Below are 26,131 nucleotides of genomic sequence, written 5' to 3'. Positions count from 1 at the left end.
AAGTTCTAAAGAATCTAGATTCATCATAAATATTTTTAAATTACTAAACATCTAAGTAAACACATTCCCAAGGATTTCTGCAAGAATAGCGAACTTAAACCTGCAAATGGCCCTCTATTAAAAAACAATTTGATCCTAGATATATAACCTATTTTAAGTACATTTCTAGATTCACAGAAAATAAAGGATGACCCCAAAAGAGCCCACCCTCCATCTATAAAAGAAAAAAAGTGTAACCTAAAGCCAGATCAGAGAGGTTCACGCTGCAAGGGAACATGGTAAGTTTCCCTGAAGGCAAATGCCAATACTACTAGCTCTATAACCCAGAGAGTAAGTTTACTCTGAGCAAGTGTCAAATTTGAGGAGCTCACCCAGACCACTGCCTTCTGACTTGGTCTCAGGCCAGCAGTGCCCCTGGCCACAGCCAGAGGCCATCACAGAGACTCTAAGGAGGAAACATGCCAGATTTCCACCTCCAGGTCTGAAGTCAAAGATAGGACCTCAATGTCTACTCAAATGTTTAGAGCTGCTTTCTCATAATGGCCTCAAATTGGAAGAAACCAATATGCCCTGCAATTGGTAAATGGATAAACAAACCGTAGTACATCCAGACAAGGGAGTTTTTTCGTGATTAAAGAAAAATGAACTAGCCAGCTATAAAACAGGAGTGGGGAACCCTTTTTCTGCCAAGGGCCATTTGGATACTGACATCATTTGCAGGGAAATACAAAATTGTCAACTTAAAAATTAGGCCGCTATATTTATTCAAACATTTAATTAACTCACCCCTAATGCCTTGGCAGGGCCAGACCAAATGATTTCGCACGCCATATGTTCCCCATCCCTGTTTTAAAAGGACATGGAAGAACTTCAAATGTCTATTACTAAATGAAAGAAGCCAGTCTGCAAAAAGCTGTATACTGTATGATTATAAATAACTATATGACACTCTGGAGAAGGCATAATTACAGGGAATTAAAAATATCAGTGGTGCCATAACTGGTTTGGCTCAATAGATGGAGCATCAGCCTGTGGACTGCAGGGTCCCAGGTTCGATTCCAGTCAAGGGCACATGCCTGGGTTGCAGGCTTGACTCCAGCAGGGAGAGGGGAAGGGTGGCAGCGAAGGGGGAGGGTGCAGGAGGCAGCTTATCAATTATTCTTTCTCATCATTGATGTTCCTATCTCTCCCTCTCCTTTCCGTTCTGAAATCAATAAAAATATAATTTTTAAAAAATATATCAGCGGTTTCCAAGAATTCAGGGGTTCATGAGGAAGGACAAATAGGAAGAGCAGAGCAGACTTTCAGGGCAGTCTCACATTGTAATGGTGGATAAAGGACATATGTTTGTCACAACCCATGAATAGTACAACACAAAGAGTGAATCTAAAGTGACCTATGGACTTTAATAATAATGTGCCAGCACTGGCACATCAATTGTAACAAATGTACCACACCAATGTAAGATGTTCATAACAGAGGAAATGGGGAGAAGAATTAATATGTGAGAAAGTTCTGTATTTTCTGTACAATTTTTTTTCTAAATCTGAAAGTGTTCTGAAAATAAAGTCTGTTTTAAAAAATATATAAGCTCATTTCAAAGATGACCAAAATATAATGAAGTGAGAATCATAAAAAACTCCCAAGTAATTTAGTTCAGATCATTGAATTATTATATACAGGTTATAAAAGATCCTTATGTAATCACAAAACTAGCAAGCAACAAAAAAAGTGATCATAAATAACCAAATATATTTGAAAAAAATCTAATTTCAAGTATCTAATTTTAAGTTTCAGCAATTATAATTTCAAAATATAATTGCTGAAACTTAAAATTCAATAGGTGGAGTAAATGGCCAATAAGACATATCTAAGTAGATTCATATGAATCTAAAGAAATTTTTCAAATTCAGCACAAAGTCCCATATAAGGGAAATATTATAAAATGGAAACTAATAGCCCTAACTGGTTTGACTCAGTAGATAGAGCACATGTGTCAAACACAAGGCCCGCGGGCCAAATCCAGCCCGCCAGGCCTTGCAATGTGGCCCGCACCGCGCTGTCATCACTGCACTCCGCTGTCAGTTTATGACATTGTCAGTTTATGACTGTTCAGTAAACCATTCGGCCCGCGATTTAGGCTGGATTTTAGATTTTGGCCCCTTCTCTGATAGAGTTCGACACCCCTAGGATAGAGCATCGGCCTGTGAACTGAAGGGTCTCAGGTTCAATTCCAGTCAAGGGCATGTACCTTGGTTGAGGGCACATCCCTGGTGTGTGTGTGTGTGTGGGGGGGGGGGGGGGGGGGCGGGTGCGCAGGAGGCAGCTGAATGACGTTTCTCTCTCATTGATTTTTCTAACTCTCTATCCCTCTCCATTCTTCTCTGTAAAAAGAATCAATATATTTTTTTTAAAAAGGGAAACTAATAGGTCTGGAGGCAATAACAAGGTTTAACATACATTTAACTAGAGTTTTATAATTAAAGTAAGGCACTAGTCTACAGACAGCAAACTTCTCAACACAAGCAACAGAAAGCCAGAAAACATGCATTAATATAACCAGAAGTCAAAGAAAGAATTCTCAACTGGTAAAAATATTTTGTTCCTAGTGAAATTTAATGTTAAATATATAGCATCTAATAAAATATATAGCATCTAATAAAATAGCCTTTTAATACATATAAAGTAAAAATCAATAGAACTACAAGGGAAATTTTATAAACTTACCATTGTAGTAGAAAATAACAGTAAATCTCAATAACTGATAAGTCAAGAAAACAAAAATAGTAGTAGGTAGACAGATGATTTAAGCACAATATCTAAGGAATCCTGTACTCATTCCCACTCTTCTCAAGCGACATAGAATATTTACAAAACCTGATGGCATAATGGGCCAAACCAAGTCTCAAAATATTTTGGAGAACTGATATCATCATAACCAGATTTTTTTCTTGCCACCATTAATTAAGAATTCAGTAACAACAACAAAAATTTACCTACACATTTGGAAATTTTAAAATTCACCTCCAAATGATTCTGGGCCAAAGAAGAAATCATAATGGAAATGTTTAAATATCTAATACTGACCAATAAAAACATCATTTGTCAAAATTTGTGGAAGGCAACTTCTTAAAAGAAAAATATACCATTAAATTGTTTTAAAGCCTGAAAAGCATGCCAACATAAAAGGTTAGAGAATAGAATAAATATAATAAAATAGCAACCAAAACCAGAAGCTTAACAAAGCCAAGAACTGGTTTTTTAAAGAAGATAAATAAAATAGATAACTGTGGTAAAATTAAGGCATAGAAAAGAAAGGAGACAAAATAAATAACATAAATAATGAAAAAGGGTAGGAAGCTACAGATACAGGAGAAGATAATGAAAGACTCTGAACAAATAATAGTAAATTTGAAAACATGTGACTTAGAAAAATATATCACTGACCCAACATAGAAAATATAAATTTGTAAGCATTAAAAATACTTAATCTGTAATTAAAATCATCCCCTAAACTAAATCCAAGACCCAGGCATATTTATAGACAAGTTTTACCAAACATCCACAGAATAGATCATTCTAATCTTACACAAAAAAAGGGTAATATTTTGCACCTTATTTGTTTAATGGAACTAGTCTCAACCTGGCAGGAACAGTAACAGAAAGAAAAATTATAGACCAATCTAACTGACAGCATAGATGTAAAATGCTAAACAAAGTATTAACAAACCAGATCTAGCAACATAAAAAAATGTTAACAATGATACCTTTATTCTAGAATGCAAGCTTACTATGAGAGAAGCTGTATTTATGATTCATGTTATTAAAATTGGTAGATTAAAGAAAAATAATATTGATAGATGCATCAGCTACATCTAATTAAAATCAATAATTATTCATGGTAAAAGAAAAAAAAACTAGCCAGTGAGGAATAAAAGGAATAGAAGGACACTTCCTCAATTGATAGAGTATCCTAAAAAATGTAAAATAAACATGTACATTGGTGGAATATTAAAATTATCGCCTTTAAAATCAGAAATAAGACAAGAATGACCAATATCACCACATCTATTTAAATTGCACTGAATAATCTTACTAACTAATGCAAAAAAGACATAATAGATGAAAAGGTTGTGTTCAAGTTTGAACTTATAGCATCACCATGACCTGAAGTCAAAAAAAATTTCTAACCTTAGTAGTAGGAATACATGAATTGGTGGGGACTAACTACCTGCTCATACAGACATTTTAAGAAATTTACTCTATCTTCAACGATGACATTGGTACTGGCTTACTGATCTAAGTATTATCATTTAAATACTGTTTTAAATTTTTAATGGTTATTTCATAATTAGTGAAATGTGAAAACAGCAAGTAATTACTCCATTGAAAACTGAAACTAATACAGCAGAGACTTACCATCATCATCTCACTACTCTTCAGATCAAACATAGACTTGGTATTTTCATGTTGATAATAGAGCATATATTGTCCTTTCATTTAGATACTATTGCCACAATAATGAAAGGAACAGTTTACAAGTTGCAATAAATAGCCACAGTGAATGATGACAACAAAAATTCACCTTTTTTTTTAGGACTAGGTTCAAGACCCATTCCTTTTTTCCTCCATCTCACTCCCTCCTATCGTCCTGGTTCCTGGATTACACGATTTACAGTGGAAAAGTAGGCAGAGGTGGTAAGAGGTGGTAGCAATTGACAAGAATTATCCAGAGTGCGGGTTAATGAAGTTAATTGGCTTGGCAAATGAAAATTGTATGTTCTGTTACTCAGAAAAAAAAAATTCTTTATAAACAATTTTGACTGTGGGGCCTATGTTTTAAAAGATATCATTTGAATTATTTCAAAACAGATACTGAAAACAAACCTCATTTGGCTCTTCACCACCTTTCACTTGGTTTTCACCCATTTCTCCATTTTCATAGCTGCTGCTCTTCTCAACCCATAACTCAGATTTTTCTACAGTTAGTCGAAGCTGGTCGAGATCTGCCTTTATTTGCTTGTAGTTATCTACATCTTGATTGGACACCAGCAATTGCACCTGGAAACAGAAGAATTTCAACCCTTAATTTACTTAAGGACTTTCTGTACTCCTATTTCATTTACGTGTAAAATTCCAAGTTTTTACATATTTATCTATAAGTTGAAGATTCACATTACTGGAATGTTTATTGATATTTAGATGTATATTGACTTAGAAAATTCACCTGGAAGTATCCTTAACAAACTCTTATAAGTGCTAAAGAGTAATTTGAAATAAAAGATACCCTAACTTTAATTTCACTTTGAAAGTTAATTTTTCTAAGACTCTTTCTGTTTTAAAAAAAAAGAAACATAAAAATAAGTGGAAGAACATACCAATACAGTCTGAACCTCATGATATCAACTTTTATTTTATCATAACTTATATGTATCATATGGCATACAAATAAATGCATAATTATATCAATTTATATAAATAATTACTCCTTTTTATTTGAAAAAATAAAAAAGTAATTTATATTCTTGTAAAGCTTCCTAATGAAGACTAAATAAAATAAATATTAGTGAAACATATACAAGCACTCAGGTATTATTCATTAAGTCTCAAGAAGACACAAGGAAGGTCAAGAGACATATGAAAACATGTTCAAAGTCACTAATTATCCGAGACATGCAAATCAAAACAACAATGCAGTACCATCTCACACCTGTCAGAATGGCTATCATCGACAAATCAACAAATGACAAGTGCTGGAGAGGATGCAGAGAAAAAGGAACCCTTGTGCACTGCTGGTGGGAATGCAGACTGGTGCAACCACTGTGGAGAACAGTATGGAGTTTCCTCAAAAATCTAAAAATGGAACTCCCATTTGACCCAGTGATCCCACTTCTAGGAATATATCCCAAGAAACTAGAAACATGAATCAGAAAGGATATATACACCGCTATGTTCATAGCAGCACAATTCAAAATAGCTATATAGGGGGAGAGATCAACCAAAGGACTTGAAGCATGCATATAAGCCTAACCAATGGACACAGACAACAGGGAGGTGAGGGCATGAGTGCAGGGGTGGGGGGAAATAAAGGGGGGATAAGGACACATATACAATACCTTAATCAATAAAGAAATTTTTTAAAAAAAAGAATTTTTGTGACCTATTAAAATAAAAATCTTCCTTCAGGAATAAAACACACACACACACACACACACACACACACACACAGATTCAATGTCATTCAAAAATGACAACAAGCCGAAACTGGTTTGGCTCAATGGATAGAGCGTCGGCTTGGGGACTGAAGGGTCCCAGGTTCGATTCTGGTCAAGGGCATGTACCTTGGTTGCGGGCACATCCCCAGTAGAGGGTGTGCAAGAGGCAGCTGATCGATGATTCTCTCTCATCGATGTTTCTAACTCTCTCCCTTCCTCTCTGTACAAAAAATCAATAAAATATATTTTTTAAATGACAATGAAAAAGATTAGATCCATAATAATTTCTTTCTTTTGGATGCAAACATTTTTCAATCACATAACATTATATTTCAGTGCTATTGATTGTCCTACCCAAATTTATCAGTAAATCTGAGGTCGACATAGCAGCAGCAGCAGCAGCAAAATTCCTAATCCCAGCATTATCCCCTAGTAGCTTTCCTAAATCATAGAGCCTGTCATTTACATTAAAGATATTAACTTAAAATCACCTGTGGGCACTCTTTATATGATAGATCATGCCATGGCTTATGTCAAGGCCATATCTATCTTTAAAACAGAACGTGTCTCCAGGAAAAGCGGCACAGTCTCCTTAAGTCTGCAGCCGGGAGCCAGGTTGGGTGTCCTAAGCAGCACTTGGGGAGCTCCCGCTCTGGAGCCACCCAAGGCGCCCTCTCACCTGTTTAAATGCCTGTAGAACCTCCGCTCTCTGGCTGAAGTGCTTGAACAGAAGCTGCAGAGCTCCTGACAGCAGAGGAGGGTAGTCATGCATGATCAGATGAATGAGGACCCGCAAAAAGGTCCTGCCACCTTCATCATCAAGTTGAACTGGATTTTTTTCCTTTCTAGAAAGCCAAAAATAATTCTAAAATCAGTTGTGTTGATATCAAACCCACCCATAGGTAGTTAAAACTGAGTATACATTCTGAGATAGCACTCTCCTCTTCCCACCCCCCCCAAAAAAAATTTGGAAAGGAAAAAGAATGACATTTTTACTCTTTTTCTTCTCTCGTGTAACTGAGAAGGAAACAGAACAGCTTGTGTCTGTCCATGAAAGCAGGGAGACCAACTGTCCTCTAGTGTCCAGGGCATAGGGGTTTCCAGCGTTTGCACTGTTTTCCAGGCTCACGGGGATGGGTTAGTCAACGAGGCAATGAAAAAAGATAGGGAACTGAATCAACCCAAAGTGTCTGCTGAGAAGACATAATAGGTTGTATGTGCACCAAGGGTTGACTTCCCTTAGAACCTACAGAACTCTGTGTCTGGTGGGGCAGGGTTGAGGAGGTGCAGTGCTGGATTAGGGTGCAGTGCATGCATACACACATCCCACCATCCCCACAACAGCTCTGTGTTTCCTGTGTTTGGACTCTGAGCAAGATTCCTCTGGATAAAAAGTCCATTTATTTTATGGTGAAAATCGGACACTGGTTTACCCTCCCTTCTCAAGAATAATAAAATATTTGAATAGGAAAACACAGATGACAACAAAAAAAATGGGCAAAACAATATAAAAACAAAGCCAAGCCAAATGTTTGCTACAGAGAAGAATCGCTTTTGGTTCCCTTGATCTTTCAGTCTTGTTTGTCTTTCTAACCAAAGAAAAGGCGACAAAAGGCTTAGTATATAAACTTGTTTAGGCTCTCGTGGCAAATCTGTAATAAAAATGATTGCTGAGAGCTCAATAATTTGTAGTTGAGGCATGTTACTTTCTTTTTGACTGCAATTAGTTTCATTCCCGACAAAGAGGGAAACAAGTTACAAACAACAAAGAGCAGAGCTGCTGGGCGGTCATGCCAGAGGCATCTTATCTTCTTTGATCCTGGATATTTCCAATTGGCAGAGGATATCTGTATTTCTCACAGATAAAGTTAATGATGACATTGAAAGAAGTGACTTTTTTGCCTCAAATTTCTCAGCTGTATGGAAGCAATGTTTTGTAAGATGCAGCAATATTTTTACCAGGGGAGTCAAAGGTCATTGGTATGCTGTCATTATTTGAGGAAAGAAAAGAAAAGAATTCAGGATAAAGGAATTCAGGAAAATACACTGATTTCAGTTCTCTTGTCCTTTTTTCAACCTGCCCTAAAGAAAAGCTATGCTTTCTCTTCTACAGTAAATTATCAGATTCACTTTTGGGGGCAAAAATTATAATCTAAAATTAAATAGATATAGGAGGTGAACAATAACAAAATTTCAATAAAATTCTAAGTAAATTTTTATTCACAAGATAAAGATACATAAATGTTACCGTACCTTCCAGCAAACATAGTTTCTGCCTGAGCTGCGATTTCATCTATATCAGGAACAATAGCTGCAAAGATAAATGGAAAAACCTATTCTTTACCATAGTGTAATTAAGTCACAATATGTATAGTGATATAGCTAAAAATATTCTGTCTCAATTTCTTTATACACCAGAATCAATTAAAGGTTTTAAAAGTTATAATACAGTTCCACTTTAGACATCAATATTTTAAAGTGAATTTTACATTTTTAATATATATTGCTATACTCAAAGATATATTTAAAAGATCAGAAAGGCATTTACAAAGTTGCCTCACCCATACAGGTGTATGTATAGGTGCATCAACTACACATACACACACACACACACACACACACACACACACACACATGCACATGCACACACACATAAACATTTAAATGGGTGATGACATGAAAGGATAAAGTTTTTTTCCCTTTTTTATTGATTATGGTATCACATAATTGTCCTCATCCCCCCATTCCCATCCCAAACCCCTCCCTACATATGCCCCTACCCCCCTATTGTCCATGGCCACTGGCTAGGATAAAGTTTTTGAAAGAATCAAAATATACCTATAATGAACCTTGTGACTTACAACCTAAGCTTACTTCTCAAATCCCATCCCTTCTGATAGGACATGATGCTTAACTTTTTATATGAACCAATCATGATTAATCACCCATCCTCATCACTAACATTTTGAAGATATCTTGATTAAGATAACATATTTAAATGACAAGTACACACTTTATTCCTCATCTCCAAAGCATAATAAGAAAACAGAGCAAGATATAAACAGGGAAAAGGAATTCTCCCGCAGAAAGCTCTCGCTTGCAAATACAACCCATGCGAGAAGAAATCAGGTAAATGAGACAACTGGCTTTCTGGGCGTGCCCCCCTGACTTTCCCTCCCACACTCCACTGACACTTAGCGCGCCTGCTTCCAGAAGTCTGGCTTCTGAGAGCCAGTAATTTTTATGCTACTGTCAATGCAACCGCCAGCAAGACTTTCTCGTCCTGCCACATCATTCCTGGAAACAGCCCTTTGGGGTTCTGCACTTCTGGGAAGCATAAAAACAACACTGCTGCAAACGCTTAGGCAAGCTTCCCCGTCTGCAGAGGCACGCTGCCTTTTGGGTGGGACGGAGCCAGACAGGGGAACATTTGGTCTAGCATCCATTTTAACTAAACTCTGGAAATCACTGAATCATTCCTGTCAGATTGACTGACGTATAAAGAGGAGGGTTCCTGATGTTGTCACAGTGGTGCGGTTAGAACCGTGGTCGGCCAACTGCGGCTCACAAGCCACATGCGTCTCTTTGGTCCCTTGAATGTGGCTCTTCCACAAAATACCACGGCCTGGGAGAGTCTATTTTGAAGAAGTGGTATTAGAAGTTTAAGTTTTAAAAAAATTGGCTCTCAAAAAAAAATTCAATCGTACTGTTGATATTTGGTTCTGTTGACTAATGAGTTTGCCGACCACTGGGTTTAGAAGAACCTCTCATATCTGCATACGAACCCTATCCCCAGAAAAAGAATTCTGCTAACTGGCCGATTCATTAATACACAGTTCACTACCCAGAAAAATGTCAATTTAATACTTCTTAGGCTTCATCAAATACTTTCTATAGTCAGAAAACTTTTACAATTATTTTTATGCTCTGTCGTCATTATGGTCCTCCACTCAGAGATAGGGTGGCTTTATTCTTATAAATGTGGAAAAATGAAATTCATTAATAGTTTGTAACCATGAGAAGTGAAAAACAACACACATACAAACCAACACCCACAGTCACACACTCACACTGGGAAATGCCATCTCCTGATTCAAAAGCTGCGCAGTGGCTTCCTACAAAACAGCTTTCCTCCGTGGCCGTATTTCACATTTTTCTTTGATCCAGGGCACACCACCCCCCTACCCCCCCCCAAAAAAAAAAAAATTCCCCTTGGATTTTCGCCAAAATAGCATCGTGCTTAAGAGATTCAGACTGTGGAGTTGGGGGAACTTCAGAGAGAATCCCTGCTCCACAACTTTCATGACCTTCAGCAAGTAACTTCACCCCTCCGACCTTGGTTTTCTTATCTGTAAAAGGGAACAATAAACAGTCCCTCTGCCTTACAGTGCCCTAAAGATTCAAAAACAAACCACTCAAGCACCAAGTAACAGTAAATGTCCTCCCTGCCATTCGAGGCAAGTTATTTAATGTCCTGCCTCGCTCAGTCCCTTCCCCTGCGTGTCATTGGTGGGGATTATTTCCACATTTTGTCTCTTAGAAATACTACCGTGTTTCCCCGAAAATAAGACCTAGTGCATGGAAGATAAGACATCCCCTGAAAATAAGACCTACTGCAACTTTGGGAGAAAAAAATTAATATAAGACACTGTCTTATTTTCGGGGAAACAGGGTGGTACTACTGTGTTTTTTAAAATATGAAATGTGTTTTCCAGTGCTGAGGGAAAGAAAATACAAAGAGTTAAAGCTGTCACAAAGGAGGTACCTGCTGGGATCAATGTATCTGGAGAGCCATTGGCAGAGGTTTCAGCATTCTCACTGCTCTCTCCGAACTCCTTCTTATATATTGAGAGCATGTAGGAGATCCTGTAATCCAGTCGGACACTCAGGATAAACTACAAGAAACATTCAAAACAACAAAACTTCCCTTTATTAGCACAATGGTTAAAAAATACATTTCATTGCACAGCACCAAGAACATAACTATCAACATATCACGTGAACTAGTTAGAAGTGTGTTGGTAAACGCCTAACGCTTCAGTTGCTTACCACTCATCAGCCATAAGACTAAAAAGAGTGATGTGTTTTCCTTAATCGATGTCAGTAAAATCCCAAAGGATTTTTTTGAAACAAGAAAACTTAACCTTCCCATGAGTACTGTCTGAATATTTCAGGTAGAGGTACCCTATGGGTCTAGATCACATGTGTCAAACACAAGGCCCGCGAGCCAAATCCAGCCCGCCAGGCCTTGCAATGTGGCCCGCACCGCGCTGTCATCACTGCACTCTGCTGTCAGTTTATGACATTGTCAGTTTATGACTGTTCAGTAAACCATTCGGCCCGCGATTTAGGCTGGATTTTAGATTTTGGCCCCTTCTCTGATTGAGTTCGACACCCCTAGTCTAGATGAAATGGTAGCATCATTGCACTGATCACACTTCACCGAGTGTCCACTGGCTCTGGGAGGAGAATGCTGGCGCTGTGGCCCTCATCCTCGCACAGAAAGGCCAAGGTGCCAGCTATCGTAGTGTGGATACTGGCTGTCCCCCCATCGGTCCTGGGCCTATGCTCTAAAGGGCAGCTGAGGTCAGCGCATCCTCGTACACCATGGCTGTGCCTCCCTGGTGCTTGTTTTCCTTGGGTGTGTGTTGTTGTCCTTGCTCTCCTGACTGGACCCATCAGGTTCCTGTCTGTGCTCAGCACTATGAAGAATGCAAACACTCGGCCCACAGCCCTCCAGGAGCCAATGAGCGTGTTGGGGAAATACACATAATCAGGAAACTATCGGGGGCTAAATCGTGCTGTGTAAAACCCAATGGAGATCCGAGAAGGAAAAATATGTTCTGTGGGTTTCTGAGTCGAGAAAGGAAAGAATAAAGAAGTGGTCCTACATGGTTACTTTCCATGCTGGTGTGCCTGCCCTAGGTCCTGAAGTTTCCCTGTGTCCCAGGGAAATTACCATCATGTCCCCTACATGCTTATGAGTCTCATGTGGACAGAAAACAGTGGCCAAGCAATTTTAGAAAACTTGGTATTTTGTGCTACCATCTCACCTTATTTCACACTGACACTTCTGCACTGCCCTCCTCCCTCCTTCCTCCTGCCCATTCTCTCCTTCTCTCTCTCCAGCTTCTCTGATCCAACAGCACAGGTTGCCTGCAGTTCCTCTCTCGCCTTCCCACATTTGTTCTGTGTCCACTTTACACCTTGAATAGTCTCCTCCTTCAGCAATAACCTGCTTCTGAGATCCCCTCCAAGGCCCAGTTTAAATCCCTGTACCTTTTTGCTCACCCAGCACTTTATTTAAACCTATAGGTCCAAAGTCGAAGCTCAATCTCTCTCTCCCTCTTATCCCCCCATCAGCTCTCCTTCTCCCTCTTCTTCTTTTTTCTTCTCCCTCATTCTCTCCCTCTCCCTCTTCCTAGTCCCTCTCCCCTAGACCTTTATGCTCCTTACGGGAAGCACACATGCTCCATGTCAGCTATGTCCTGTTAAGTTCAACATTTATTAAACTAGGTGCTGAGAGAAGTCCCAAGGGTACAGACAGGGTTCCAAGAAGAGAAGACCTGCCTTTGAAGAGCATGTCTTCTAGAGGGGAAAGCAAACACCAAAGAGACTCTTTTATTAGCAAGTGGTGAGCGCTGCAGCACAGGTTGTCTGAACCGATTCTACCTGACAGGATTTTCAAAGCAGGAGACGGAACGTGGGAGACGAGGCCTGAGAAAGGGTCAGTGGAATTGGCAGCTTTCAGCAGAATGGTGGAAGCAGAAGCAAGATTGCAAGTGCTTAAAATAGCATTTTTATTTTAAACCTATGCAAAGAACAAATTCATAAAATAAGAATTAATGAAACATTAACTTTTAGTTGAAGTTACTAAACTTCATAGAATTATATTTTATAAATATAACCAATGTAAAAAAAAATGTCTTCCTCTAACATACAGGGATGGGGGAAGGTAGGTTTATAGCTATTTGTATTAAAAAAATAATAATGAATAAATAATTCAAGAATAGACTATTTCACATACAACTATAAACCTACTTTTGCCCCCAACCTATATTTATTTATAAACAACCAATGGATGGAAGATGGAAAGATGGAAAGGGAAGAATGAAAACAAAGACAGAAAAAGGGTGTTGAGAGAGGGATATATATATATATATATATATACACACACACTAGAGGCCCAGTGCATAAAATTCATTCATTGGTAGGGTCCTTAGGCCTGGCCAGCAATCAGGGCCAATAGGGGCCTTCCAGCTGTTGGCTGGGGCCTTCCTTTGATTGCTGTCTGGGGGCCTCCCTTCCCTGGCTGCCAGCTACTGGCTGCTGGCTACCAGCAAGGACCTTCCTTCATTCCATGACACCCCCTGGTGATCAGTGGACATCATAGCAAACAATAGAACTACTGGTCTCTCAACAAACTCCCACGGGGACACTTTGCATATTAGCCTTTTATTATATATATATAAATAAAGAGAGAGAAAAAATAAGAGAGAAATTAGACCAAAAAGGAGAGATATGTAAAGTGATGGGGAAAAGAAAAAAGAAAAGACGTCCCTGAGTGAGGAGGGAGAGCCAGCAGAAAGCAGGGAACCTACATAAGGAGCATGGCCCTAAAGACATTCTTTAAGAGGATGTTCTAAGAAAGAAACATATTCAAGAACAGCACTCAGGAACACAAACACAGACACACACAAAACAGAGACCAGAGGGTCAACAAGAACTAGGGGTTGTGGGCTCATTTGGTCCACAGGTTGAGGGTTTACAACCTTCCTCAGTTTCAGAACAGGAAGACTAAGCAATTTTTTAAAAATAGCTTATTTGTTTTTAGTGAGAGAGGAAAAGAGAGGGAGATAGAAACACTTATCGGTGGCTTCCTATATACCCCCTACTGGGGATGGTGCCACTACCTGGGCATGTGCCCTGGCTGGGAATGGAACCGACAACCTTCGGTGTCCAGGACGATGCCCGAACAACTGAGCCACCCCAGGGCAGACTGACAAACACAGTGTTGGGAGGCCTGCCAGTATTTCTCAGATTCAGCCCTTTGAGTTCCTGGAGGAACTGTAAAACCTTTTGTGATTGATTATAAATCTAATTACTTTAAATAAAAATGTATAGGCCCTTCCTGGACTACTAACCCACTTCTGGTAGCTCAGTCTACGTTAAATTATGATGGAAGACAGTAAACTGTATCCAGAATCTTAATGCTCCCTTGAAAACTCCAGGCTTCATTCTCCAAACCTGCTATAGACATATAATTGAAGTTTCATAAAATTACTTTTCAAATTTAAAAAAAATATATGTTAAGCATTCATAGCTATAATAATAGGAAAACTACTCACTAAACCAATGGAATGATAATTTTTCTCCTTAAAATTCATAGAGCTAGGTTAATTTATATATTTTTATATATTTATTTATATATAAAAATATATATTATATATATACATGATTTTATATATATAATACCCATGTTATTTCTGGCCTCTTAGAAACAAAAATAAAAAAAGAGGTAATCATTCATATAAAGTACTAAAATCAATTAAAACCAATTATCAACATTTTTTTAATAACAAATTAAATTTTATTTGAGTTTCTTGATGCAATGATAAATCTGGATACATGGAATCATATGCCAAACTCAATTAAAAAATAGAAAAAGGGCTGAATTCAATCATTAATTTTGCCAGCTCTGAAATCCATCTTAAATGAAGGTAAAAGTAAATTAGGGTTAATATTAAACAATAAAATACGTGGGAAAGAGGGCTTATCCCTCTCAAAATACTCCATATTGCTAGATATCACCATTAATATATTTCATGAATGTGAAAATATGTAATTAATATATTAAGTAGTGTCAATGTGAGATTTCTTACCAGGCTTATTATCCTAAAATAAAATTAACTCATAGCATTTCAGAGTATTTCACAGTGATTTGAAGCAAAAAGTATAAGAAATTAAACTAATCGGTACAGCCGAAACCGGTTTTGCTCAGTGGTAGAGCGTCGGTCTGCGGACTGAAAGTTCCCAGGTTCAATTCCGGTCAAGGGCATGTAGGGGTGTGCAAGAGGTCGATGTTTCTCTCTGATCGATGTTTCTAGCTCTCTATAGCTCTCCCTTCCTCTCTGTAAAAAATCAATAAAATATATTTTTTTTTAAAACTAATTGGTACAGTTAGTATTTGTCACCTTGCTTTCATTATACACATACCTGCAAGATCTCAATAATCTTCAGCTTAGTGTCCATCACGGTCACGTCTTCCTGCTCAGCAGGGCTCCCTTGCTTGCTGGGGTGGATACTCGGCTGAACATCAGGCACATTCATGGGGAAGATTGAGCCTCTACTGAGCACCATCTGGGTCATCATCTCTCCCACCCCATGGATGGTTCTCATAACATTGTTTCCTGCATGGAAAAAGACACTACGTCAACACACTCAACACCCAGTGAAACAACTGTAAAATCAGACTGGTCACAACCAGACTGACCACAGGACAGGAAGAGTATAAAACACAGGAAAAGGCAGCATCAGCTCTGCTGTGGCTCTTTCCTTGCAGATAAAGTTAAGGCATTGAGGACACATTTAAAAATGACAGGTTTTAGAAATGGAAATTTAATTTTCTCAGAAAATGCTTTCAAATAATGCACCAAGAGTAAGTTGCTATCAATTCTAAGGACATCCAAATTAGGTCCTTCTGTAACACGTTAGGTCCTACCAACAATCACACCAATGGGCTCTAACTTTTACAGAACCATAAAAGAAAGTGTGTTAATTTCCTCCATAAAGAGACTCAAAATATTTAAATAGTGACTAGTGTTCTAATCCTACCCTCAAACCAAGGACTTTCTTTTTTTTTTCATATGGCTTCTAAAAGAGCTTATGGGGAAGATGGTTCCAACTTTATTTTAGGAAAAAGCCTTATCTGGCGAGGAAGGATGTGAAGCCAATATAGTTCCCTTTCCTTCATCCTATTTGAACAGAAAATCATTATTCAAAATCCACAAAGGCAGTTGTGTTAGAGGCAATTAGGGAAACAAATCAGTGACAAGCATGATTATTTCAGTGAGGGGATCACTGAAATAATCATCTGCCTCTTCTTCGGAGTGTGGCGTCTCACTCATTGGAGCACATCGGGTTGCTCCAATAAAATTGCACATGGACTCATCCCTTACACGCACTGGAGTTGCTGTACGGAAGGATCTTCCTGACCCAGATACAATTTACATTCTTCAGACTGACTGTTGTTCCGCATTCTGAAAGCAATTCCCACAACAAGCAGGCAGGATTCAAAGGAACAACTGTGTACTTTCCCTTCACAACAGTGGTCTTTCCTTCGTGGGTGTTCATGGAGCTTGGCCTCAAGCAAAGATCTAAGAATCCGGCCAAGGATTTTTCTTTCCCTGAGCGTCTCAGGGTGCAAACTAAGAGAAAGGACAATGGAAATACGATGGAATGAGGTAACACTCTCAGCTCTAGGTCAAGAATGAAAAACTGTGGGAACACCTACAGGATTGAAAGACAAACAAATAAAACAAAGAAAAATATTCAAAAGATGTCTCGTAAGAATCTTGATGGTCCCATGCAGACAAACAACAATTACCATTGAGCTATTGGTAACCAGTATTATTTACACACCAGTGCATGAATTTGTATCCTCCTGGCTGATTGGGGCCATCTCACCCAGTCCCAATAGGGCTGATAGAGTGCGGCGGCTGCAGAAAAGGACCGCGGAGGTTGGCTGGCCATAGGAGATTGGCTGTGGGAGTGCACTGACCACCAAGGGGCAGCTCCTGTGTTGAGTATCTGCCCCCTGGTGGTCAGTGCACATCATAGCTACCAGTTGGTTGTCCTGTTGTCTAGATATATGGTGGTAATGGTTGCTTAGGCTTTTATATACATACACTATGAAAGGTGGAATGCCTTTTAAACTTTATTATCTTATCCAGAACTTAAATTAGTATACATAAAAGAGGGTAGTGCTCAAATAGCATATTTTTGAGGAGGCAAAGAAGTTAACTTTTTTTTTTTTCTAGAGTGGCATCTTCCAGGAAGAAATTAACATGGTGTCTCATTCTGAGAGTCTAGGACCTTTTATTACACTGCTACTTGCATAAGCAAAAAAAAAAAAAAAAAAAAAAGGAGGGAAGAGGGAGACTTGGGAAGCGGGTAGGGGGAGGAGAGACAGGGAAACAAAAAAATATGGAAGGCAATTTCCAAGTTTGGATAAGGTTGAGACAAAGAATTTCAGACAGCCCTATTTTATCAGAAAAACCTCAAGGCAGAATACTTCCTTGTCTGTGGTTCTCAAACCACCATAGAAATTGAGTACTGTATTTCCAAATACCGCCCCCCTTCCCCCCCGCTGTTTGCTACATGGATTTGCAGGGATGCACATCTGGTTGCTGGCAATGGTTTGGGGTCATCCATGTTCAACCAACACATTTATCTGAAACCTGATTCGAGTATATATATGTGTTCACCTCCAAGAGATGCTTTCTCACCACTAACACAAAACAGGCTCCTTTGTTATTCTTACCCCTGCTTCACACAGAAATCCTTGGCACCCATAGTGCCCGCATCTTATTTAGATTTGCATGGAAAATAACAATTTAATCCAAATAATTATTGCCCAGAAAATTAGCCCAGACAATCCTTCCCCCAATATAGATCCTGTCACCAAGACATTAAAACCTAGAGGCCAGAAACATAATAATATGTAACACATGTTGTCAATGAAATGGAAGGGTTCATTCCTGTTGTACCACATGCTAAGATGCCTGGAGCACATGGCTAGCACAAAACTCTCCTCTATGTACGGCCAACTCAGAGGTCTCAAATTAAAAGATGCTATACTTCCTGGATTGCTTGGTGGTGAGAAGTGCTTAAATTGTGAATGACTACAGCTTGAAAAACATAAGTCAAATGCCACATAAATCACAGATGGGCAAGGCTCTAATATCCATTTTTCTACAGAAAATTTTCTAATTCTAGACGGAGTCAGAGATGATCAGACTTCAACATTGCAAAAGGAAAAAATCTTACTATTTCTCTTTTCAACCATAATTAATTTTCAGTGAAATGGCTACTGCATTATAATATAAATCCTCTGGACAAATTATACCCTAGAAATTCAGCTTTTCTATGTCTTTATACTAAGCCAGAATTTAGATTATTTATATATATATTATATATGAATAATATTAATTATTATAATATAATAATATGAATTATATTATATATATATATATATGAAGTGTATGGAAGTGGTTTGAAAATATAGGAGTCATCTTTGTTAAGTAAAAGTATGAAGGAATTGCTTAGAAAAAGAAAAAGCAGACGGATTTTTTAGTTTCTTTCATTACATGATTATATAGATATTTTCACTAATTCTAAAGCCCTCAAAAAATATAGTAAATACATATAGTAATGGTAATTGGGAATGGATTGAGAATACATTGTTTCTTTGATGGTTCCAATGAGCCAAGTTTATATTACCAATTCCAGAGACGTGGGAAGCAATAAGAAATTTACATAACACTAAAGCTGTACTAACTATAATTTAATTTTTCTCTACTCAAGTCATTTTACTTCCGGTGATCACTATTGGATTAAACAATCATTAACAGTTATATGGCTTATAGAGGTATAAGACATTTAACAAGATCTTGATTTAAATTTACCTTATGTCCATTGGAGTTTTATTTTAAGTCGTCTTTAATTGTTATCTCTCTCTATTAGAAATACTTTTCTCCTATGAGCACATAGAATAAAAATGATAATTTGAATTGCCTCGTTGCTCAGATTTCAGATAAAGAGACAACCTTTTGAGCACTCATAAGAGAAAATAGCTTTTTGATTAGAAGAATTCTGTGAATAATTGTTCATAGTGGTTTCATTGTTCCATGACTACTAAAGTCAGCTGAATGTTATAGTGACAGAAGCCAAAATATAAATAATCTGAAAACCACTCCCATTTCCCTGAAATGTGTTTTTTTACAGTTGGATTTTAGTAAATGCATCTGCTGTTATAATAATTCATTTGAAACACAATGATGTTAAATCATAAAGATATGACTCAAGCCTAGCCAGCGTAGCTTAGTGGTTCAGCATCGACCAGTGAACCAGGAAGTAACAGTTCAACTCCTGGTCAGGGTATATGCCTGGGTTGCAGGCTCGATCCCCAGTGCAGGGTGTGCAGAAGGCAACCAATCAATGATTCTCTCTCATCATTGATGTTTCTGTCTTTCTCTCCCTTCCTCTCTGAAATCAGTAAAAAAAAAAAAAATAGATTAAAAAAAAAAAAAAGATATGACTCAGGAAATCTTCCTACTTTCCATCCCTGCTGAGCAGCTCCTTCTAAACCTCCGCTGGCTTGAAAACGCCTACACTCTAATACTGGAGTTCTCTATTTTGAACATTCTCAGCAGCACTGCTTCCTCCGTGTGATTAAGAGTCTGGGTTGTAAAATAGCCTTTCTGTATGCAAAGAAAACAAAAGCATTCACAGGAGATCCAAGCCTTAATTAAGCTAGCAATGTAAGCAGAGGAAAAGGTAACATGGATTAAATGGATGAGCAGAAGTTAACCCCCCAAGAACAACAGATGAGCAGCACTCTCAGTTCCAAGTTAGAGCACAGCGTTTTTGCAGAGCTAGAGATCCAGTCCTCCTCGAGTTTTTCCTCCACCTGCTGGACCTGGAATAAGCTTGCTCTTATTCCTTTGCCTGGAGTTCCCTTACCCACTTGGTCATTGCGCTTGCTCCCTCAATCCTTTCTGATTCCTGGTAGAATATGACCTCCTCAGATCAATATCACCCGCTCTAATGGACTGCCATCACCCGGATGGATGCACCTGCCTTACATCTCAGTCATGGCATTATCACCATCACACATCATATTTTATATATTTGTTGATGTGTTTATTGTCTCCCCACTCAAAAAAGAACAGAAGCACCAGGAAGGCAGGGATTTGGCTGGTTTAGTGCTGTCTCCAACAGCTAGAATATGTCTGACATCCAACCGTCAGTCAATAAACGCTTGTTAGATTCATACACAAATAAAAGAAAAAGATTAGGTTAACAAATGAATTAATAAAAATGAGAATGACTTTTTTGTAAGGCTTTCATAAAAAAATAAATGTCATTACATTATAGGTTTGACATTTTTCATCAAGGTGAATTCTTGCTTCCTTTCCTTTATACTTACCTAAGTTGATTTTAAAAACATAAATAATTGCATGTTACTTTAACACTCACTTGTTAAAAAAAAACAAACTATGAAATATAGCAATGAGGTAAAGGTCAACAATGAATCTGCCTTTATTAAGCACATATCGTATCTCATGTACTTTGCTAAGCCACATACACCCTTCATAGCAGGACATGGGGGGTGGGGAAGTGACAAAGCCCCAGATTACAGTCAACAATGTAATTGTGCATGTTTGCCCCCACACCCTGTTGCTTCCCTGAAAAATTATCAACTTATAAGTTTTCAAAGATTTCATACTAGAACTCGGAAAATCTACCAAATCCAGAAAGAAAACATTCCAATTAACAATCTGTACTGAAAATGTGGAGTTACTATTACCCATGTTGCCCTGAAAATAAGACATCCTCCGAAAATAAGACCTAGCGCATGGAAAAGTAAGACATCCCCTGAAAATAAGACCTAGCGCAACTTTGGGAGAAAAAATTAATATAAGACACTGTCTTATTTTCGGGGAAACAAGGTAATCACATAATAAATTTGCTCACATTATTCCCAAGTGATCTTATCCAACCAGTTATGATTATATAAAGGGCCACATACTCCTTGTGGAATTTTGTTTATATTATACAATTTAATTTTAAGGGCACCCATTGTTCAGAAAGCATTTACTAAGAAGCCCCTGATTATCTGGCTTCTATACCATGAGCACGGGAGATGGAAGGACATGAGAGAAGTAGAAGAATTTACAATATGGCTAGGAAAACATAACCCATGTCCAAAAAAAGGAGATTAAGAACAAATAAAAGGCAGGTGAGACACTATTAATACAGCATGGGCAGAACCCAAAATTGCTTAAGAAGTTGTCTTTAATTGGGAAAATTATCTTAGGATAAGGAAAGTGAAGAGTAGATTCACTGAGGAAATATAATTTTGACCTAGGCCTTGAATGGAGTGATGGATTTAGATTACAGTAGTGTGACCTTCCTCAAATTACTACATCATCTAATGTTCAGAATCTTAATCCTAGTAAGATATGTCCCAATTTCTTGTGAGGAAAATGTTATACAAGATGTGCAAAACCATCATGAAGAATAAAAACTGCCATAGAGTTGCAAAGTATTATTTCAAAACAAAAAGTGAAGAATATGTGCATGCTTTCACTACACCTCTGAAAAACAAGTCTTCTCAATTTCATTATGTTCTATTTTAGTGGTCAGCACCTCACTAATGAATGAATAGATGTGGTTCCAAAACAGCTCATAGCTTCTTATACCATGCATGACTGACACACAATATCACCTCTAAAAGGAAGAGTCCTTCAACGGAGGAGCAGTTTATAAAGAGTACTCAAGAGGACAAAGTAGATAATATGACACCTAATTTTCTCCACTCCAAATAAACATTCACTGAATACATTGTGTTGATAACCCATTTACAGATTCCAACTGTCCAAGAGCTTAGAAATAGAACCAAGGCAAAACCCACTGAAAACATGTTACTATTATAGCATGCAGTAATGTTATTACTGACTGCTTAGAAGAAACTTTCCCATCCCACACCCTAAAGAAGTATTATTCAAAGGATGAGTTGAAAAAGCAATTCATTCAAAACAGTGGTTGAGTTCTACATTTTATTTTGGATTCCATCACTGTCAAAGACTGACAAAGTCATTTCAATATTCAAAACCTCCAGATTTTAACTTGTGAAGCTGATCTTTAATTCTTAAGAGAATCCAAGTGAATGTGCATGCTAAATGAGTTTTACAATTAAGATGTAATTTAAATTTAGAGAAATGCACAGATCTTTAATAAAAGGTTTCAGAGGTTTGGACAAGGAAGGGCCTTCGCCCATATGAACCGGACCAATGAAATGTCATTCAGATACTGAACATTTTCATTACCCTAGAAATCTCTTTTGTGCCCTTTCCCAGTTAGTCTCCTTTACATCCCCCTCACCATCAACAACAAAAGCTCTTAGATGCACATATGTTGAATAATGTAAATGTGATTCAAGTTCAATAATTATAGCCAAAGAGTATAGTAAGTTAATCATTATTAGAGTACAGAGGACCTCTGGTTTCTTTCTGCTCTGTTGTTGCCTCGACCAGATAAATATTTTTGTCAGTAACGGGTAAAGTAGCATGATTCTCATATGCAAAAGTAACATGAAACAAGGAAGGATAACTAACATAGTGAATGACTCCATCAAATCCCAAACTACATCAACAGGATGAATACTAATAGGTTAAATACAACAAGATAAAACCAAAATACAAAATATCCTGCAGTTAGGTTCAAATAAAATCAACTGAGTCCTAGCCGGTTTGGCTCAGTGGATAGAACGTCGTCGGCCTACAGACTGAAGGGTCCCTAGTTCGATTGTTGTCAAGGGCACATGCCCAGGTTGCGGAATCAATCCCCAGTGGGGGGCATGCAGGAGGCAGCCAATCAATGATTCTCTCTTATCATTGATGTTTCTATCTCTCTCTCCCTCTCCCTTCCTCTCTGAAATCAATGAAAAATATTTTTTTTAATCAACTGAGTATATGATGGGGGAAATGTTATGTAACAGCACAAATTAGAACTTTAGTTATGTTTGAATTCAGTAAGGATCAATGCTATGTCATCATTGCCAGAAACACGCATTTTCAACTAGGCTGCATTACAAAAGTAAAGTATTCCAAAATGAATGAGAAAAAACTGTCCTTGACTCTGTGCTGGTCAAACCAGTGATCAATGACATATGAATAATAAGAGGAACTGTTAAAGCAACTGCAGATGGCTGCACTGAGTGGAGAAAACACTCGGGTTACATGCTGACCGATTTCACACGTAGAAAGAACTGACATGTGGAAGTGATGTTAGATGTCCATGTGGTTCCGGGGAACAAAAGTAAGGCTGCTTGTTCGAAGTTAGAGGGAGGTATATTTCAGATAACCTAACAAAAGAGACCTAATAATTGGAGCTGCTGGAAATAACAGCTCCTTTTGCAGCAATAAAAACCTGGTTGCTCAGTGTTAGAGGAGATCCCAGAAGACCATTAGTAATGGGTATTACATGAAGGTCTGCAGTACATATAGTGCATAAATTATTTCTACAATCACTTTATATGTGAAGGTCCCATAGCGTGCCTTATTGTAGATCACGGGAATTCTCTTGACCAGAAATTGAGAGAACTGGGAAACCTACCCCAGCTTATTAACTAACACCTTGAGGCATCTGATTCTGAGGCTCAAATTCATATCTGTGATTTGAGAAACCCATTGGAGAAGAGAGTAGGTGAGGACAACATGGTCCTCTTTAATCCTTCTCATTTTTTTGTGAGGTCATCCTTAGGTATTGATTTTGTCCTAGTAACTCAGTTTAGTAGTATTAGTAGTGCTTCCTGGGTGCCAGCAGTCATTCATACCACTCCTCGGTAACTCCAGGCGTTTCAGAGTCACTGTACAGCTTACAGTATAAGAATAATCTCCACACTAAACTTCACCCACTGTGTGCTGATACCTTCGGGAAACCAAAACCCAAAGCGCTGGATGATGACATATCCCACAGAAACACAGACCAACCGAGAATCATAGTCCTCTGCCTCTGCTGAGTCAAACAAATAACAAAGTGTAACAAAAATCACTGTATGCATTAAAGCTTTATATGTGTAACTCCTGAATGAGAACCATACTGAAGTTGTGGAGATAGATGACTCAGTGTAGCATGTAAATTGTGAAGGCAACACCCCCTTTTATGTCCTTCTGAAATGTACTGATCAACACAGTTAAATGAGTATCTGAACCATATTACTCTGTTAACTTGGTGCATCACAGATCACTGTAAAGGTACAACATTAATCACTAAAGTTGCTAAATTAAAATTGCAGGAACAAAATGCCAGAAAGCATTTTAATATGAACTGGCATTTGTCATGTTATCTCCCCTTCCTGGGTAGTTTGGAAAGCCAAACTAAAGTTTCATGAGTAATAAAAGAAAAACAATCATATGCTTGGAATGTCAAGGTCTAGAAATTATTTTATCATTCAAATACATATATATTTATATAAAACTAGTGGCCCATTGCAGGAAGATTCCTGCAATATGGCTTCCTGCTGCGGTTGCTGCCCTGCCTGCTTCCCTCGTTTCTCCCCGCCCCGCTTGCTTCCCTTCCTTCTCCCCCACGCCACTTGCTTGCTTCTCTGCAGCTTTGCTGCAGCGCTTGGCTTCTTTCTACGCTGCCTTCAGTCTTCACTCTGGCCTGGATATGCAAATTAATCACCATCCTGGTTGGGTTAATTTGCATAATTGCCCTGATTGGTTGGTGGATAGGACTTGTGGGTGTAGCAAAGGTGCAGTCAATTTACATGTTTCTCTTTTATTAGGTAGGACTAGAAGCCCGATGCACAAAGATTCATACTAGAATGGTCTTTCCTTTCTCTGGGTCTTTTCACTCCGACCCAGCCCCTTTCCACTCAGCCCCTAGAGCCGTCTCTTACCGCTCCAGAAGCTGCCTCTTTCTGCTCTGGTCCTGCCTTCCCACGCTGCCCAGAGACCCTGAGAGACAAGGGTGAGGCAGAATGCCTGCATCCATCCCACCCACTGTCACTCAGCATCTGTGTATGCAAATTAACCGCCATCTTTGTTGGATTAATTTGCATGTTATTTCTTATTGGCTGGTGGTGTAGCATAGGTATGGTCAATTTACATGTTTATCTATTATTATGTAAGATATGTAATTTATATAATTCATCAAATGCATTTCACTCAAGAGATAATTTTGAAAATCAAGTTTGTATGTAATTATAGTATATTAGGTATGGTAAAAGTCAGCTACAGAACCAGAAATAAAATCTATTTTCATAGTTTGTCCTTCCCACTTTGGTTTCTCCACCAATAAGTTCAAATCTTTATTATTGAATTATCTAGGTAGTAACTCTAAGAGTCCTGGAGCCTTTGTAAGTCCATGAGAAAAAACAGACTTATAAAAAAAAATTATTACAAAGTTAACAAAAGAAAGACACAAATATGTATTTAGAATATTATAGTCTCTAAATATTTGGCTCCTCCAAATGCATGTATATTTATATAAGGCGTATGGCTTACATATATTCACCCTATGATAAGCAAGTTATGAAAGTATGTATGAAAGAAGTATTAGTAGCTCATAGAAAGGTATCTAAGAAGATAAAATTGTTCAGTATTACTGGGGTAACAATAAAAACTAGAACTAGAGGGAACTAACTCAAATTGTGAAGACCCTTGGGCACCAGGTTAGGGAGATGGGTGATTATTCTCCAGAGACGGTGAGAGCTGGTAAAAAGGTGGTTGTGTGACCTGGAAGGATCCTTAGGCTGCAATGTGGAAAAATCTACTTCAGGGAATGGGGAGGAACATCCAGCTTCAAGAGATATTTAAATGGTGAAACTTCCAAGACTTGTGACTGAAACTTTGTTTCTGAGACAAGCCCAACAATGCCTCCTAAGAAGGTGAGTCTGGGCGTAAAAACTTATTTTGACCAGTACAATTAGTTTAATTAAATCGAAGTCTTTAGTAAACACGTGCTATTTTATACAAAACTTTCTTGGGAAACTTGGAAAAAGTAGAAAACAGAGGCTCTGCTGATGAAGAAGTCATCTGTACAGGAAGCAGTGTGATAGCACCATAAAGAACATAAACTATAGAGCTGTAGGGTGTTTTTTTAAAAAGGGAAGAAAAAGAAAA

General features: G+C 38.1%; 1 protein-coding gene across 1 annotated transcript in view; it reads right to left on the bottom strand.

The window, feature by feature from the left end:
• The window catches only part of ITPR2 (inositol 1,4,5-trisphosphate receptor type 2), a 416,442-nt gene that overhangs the window by 239,565 nt on the left and 150,746 nt on the right, over positions 1-26,131 (bottom strand). Inside the window, exons 22-26 of the mRNA XM_084877146.1 lie at positions 15,432-15,625; positions 10,981-11,110; positions 8,469-8,526; positions 6,895-7,060; positions 4,888-5,061 (exon numbers count right to left, since the gene is read on the bottom strand). Of these exons, the coding sequence (XP_084733272.1) occupies positions 4,888-5,061; positions 6,895-7,060; positions 8,469-8,526; positions 10,981-11,110; positions 15,432-15,625 (722 nt within the window). The remainder of the gene's footprint in view (positions 1-4,887; positions 5,062-6,894; positions 7,061-8,468; positions 8,527-10,980; positions 11,111-15,431; positions 15,626-26,131) is intronic.

This window comes from Pipistrellus hanaki, assembly GCF_964339955.1.
Source record: "Pipistrellus hanaki genome assembly, chromosome: 3".
NCBI lineage: Eukaryota > Metazoa > Chordata > Mammalia > Chiroptera > Vespertilionidae > Pipistrellus > Pipistrellus hanaki.
Note: the sequence above shows the minus strand (reverse complement) of the source record. Positions and strands in the feature narration are given on the sequence as shown.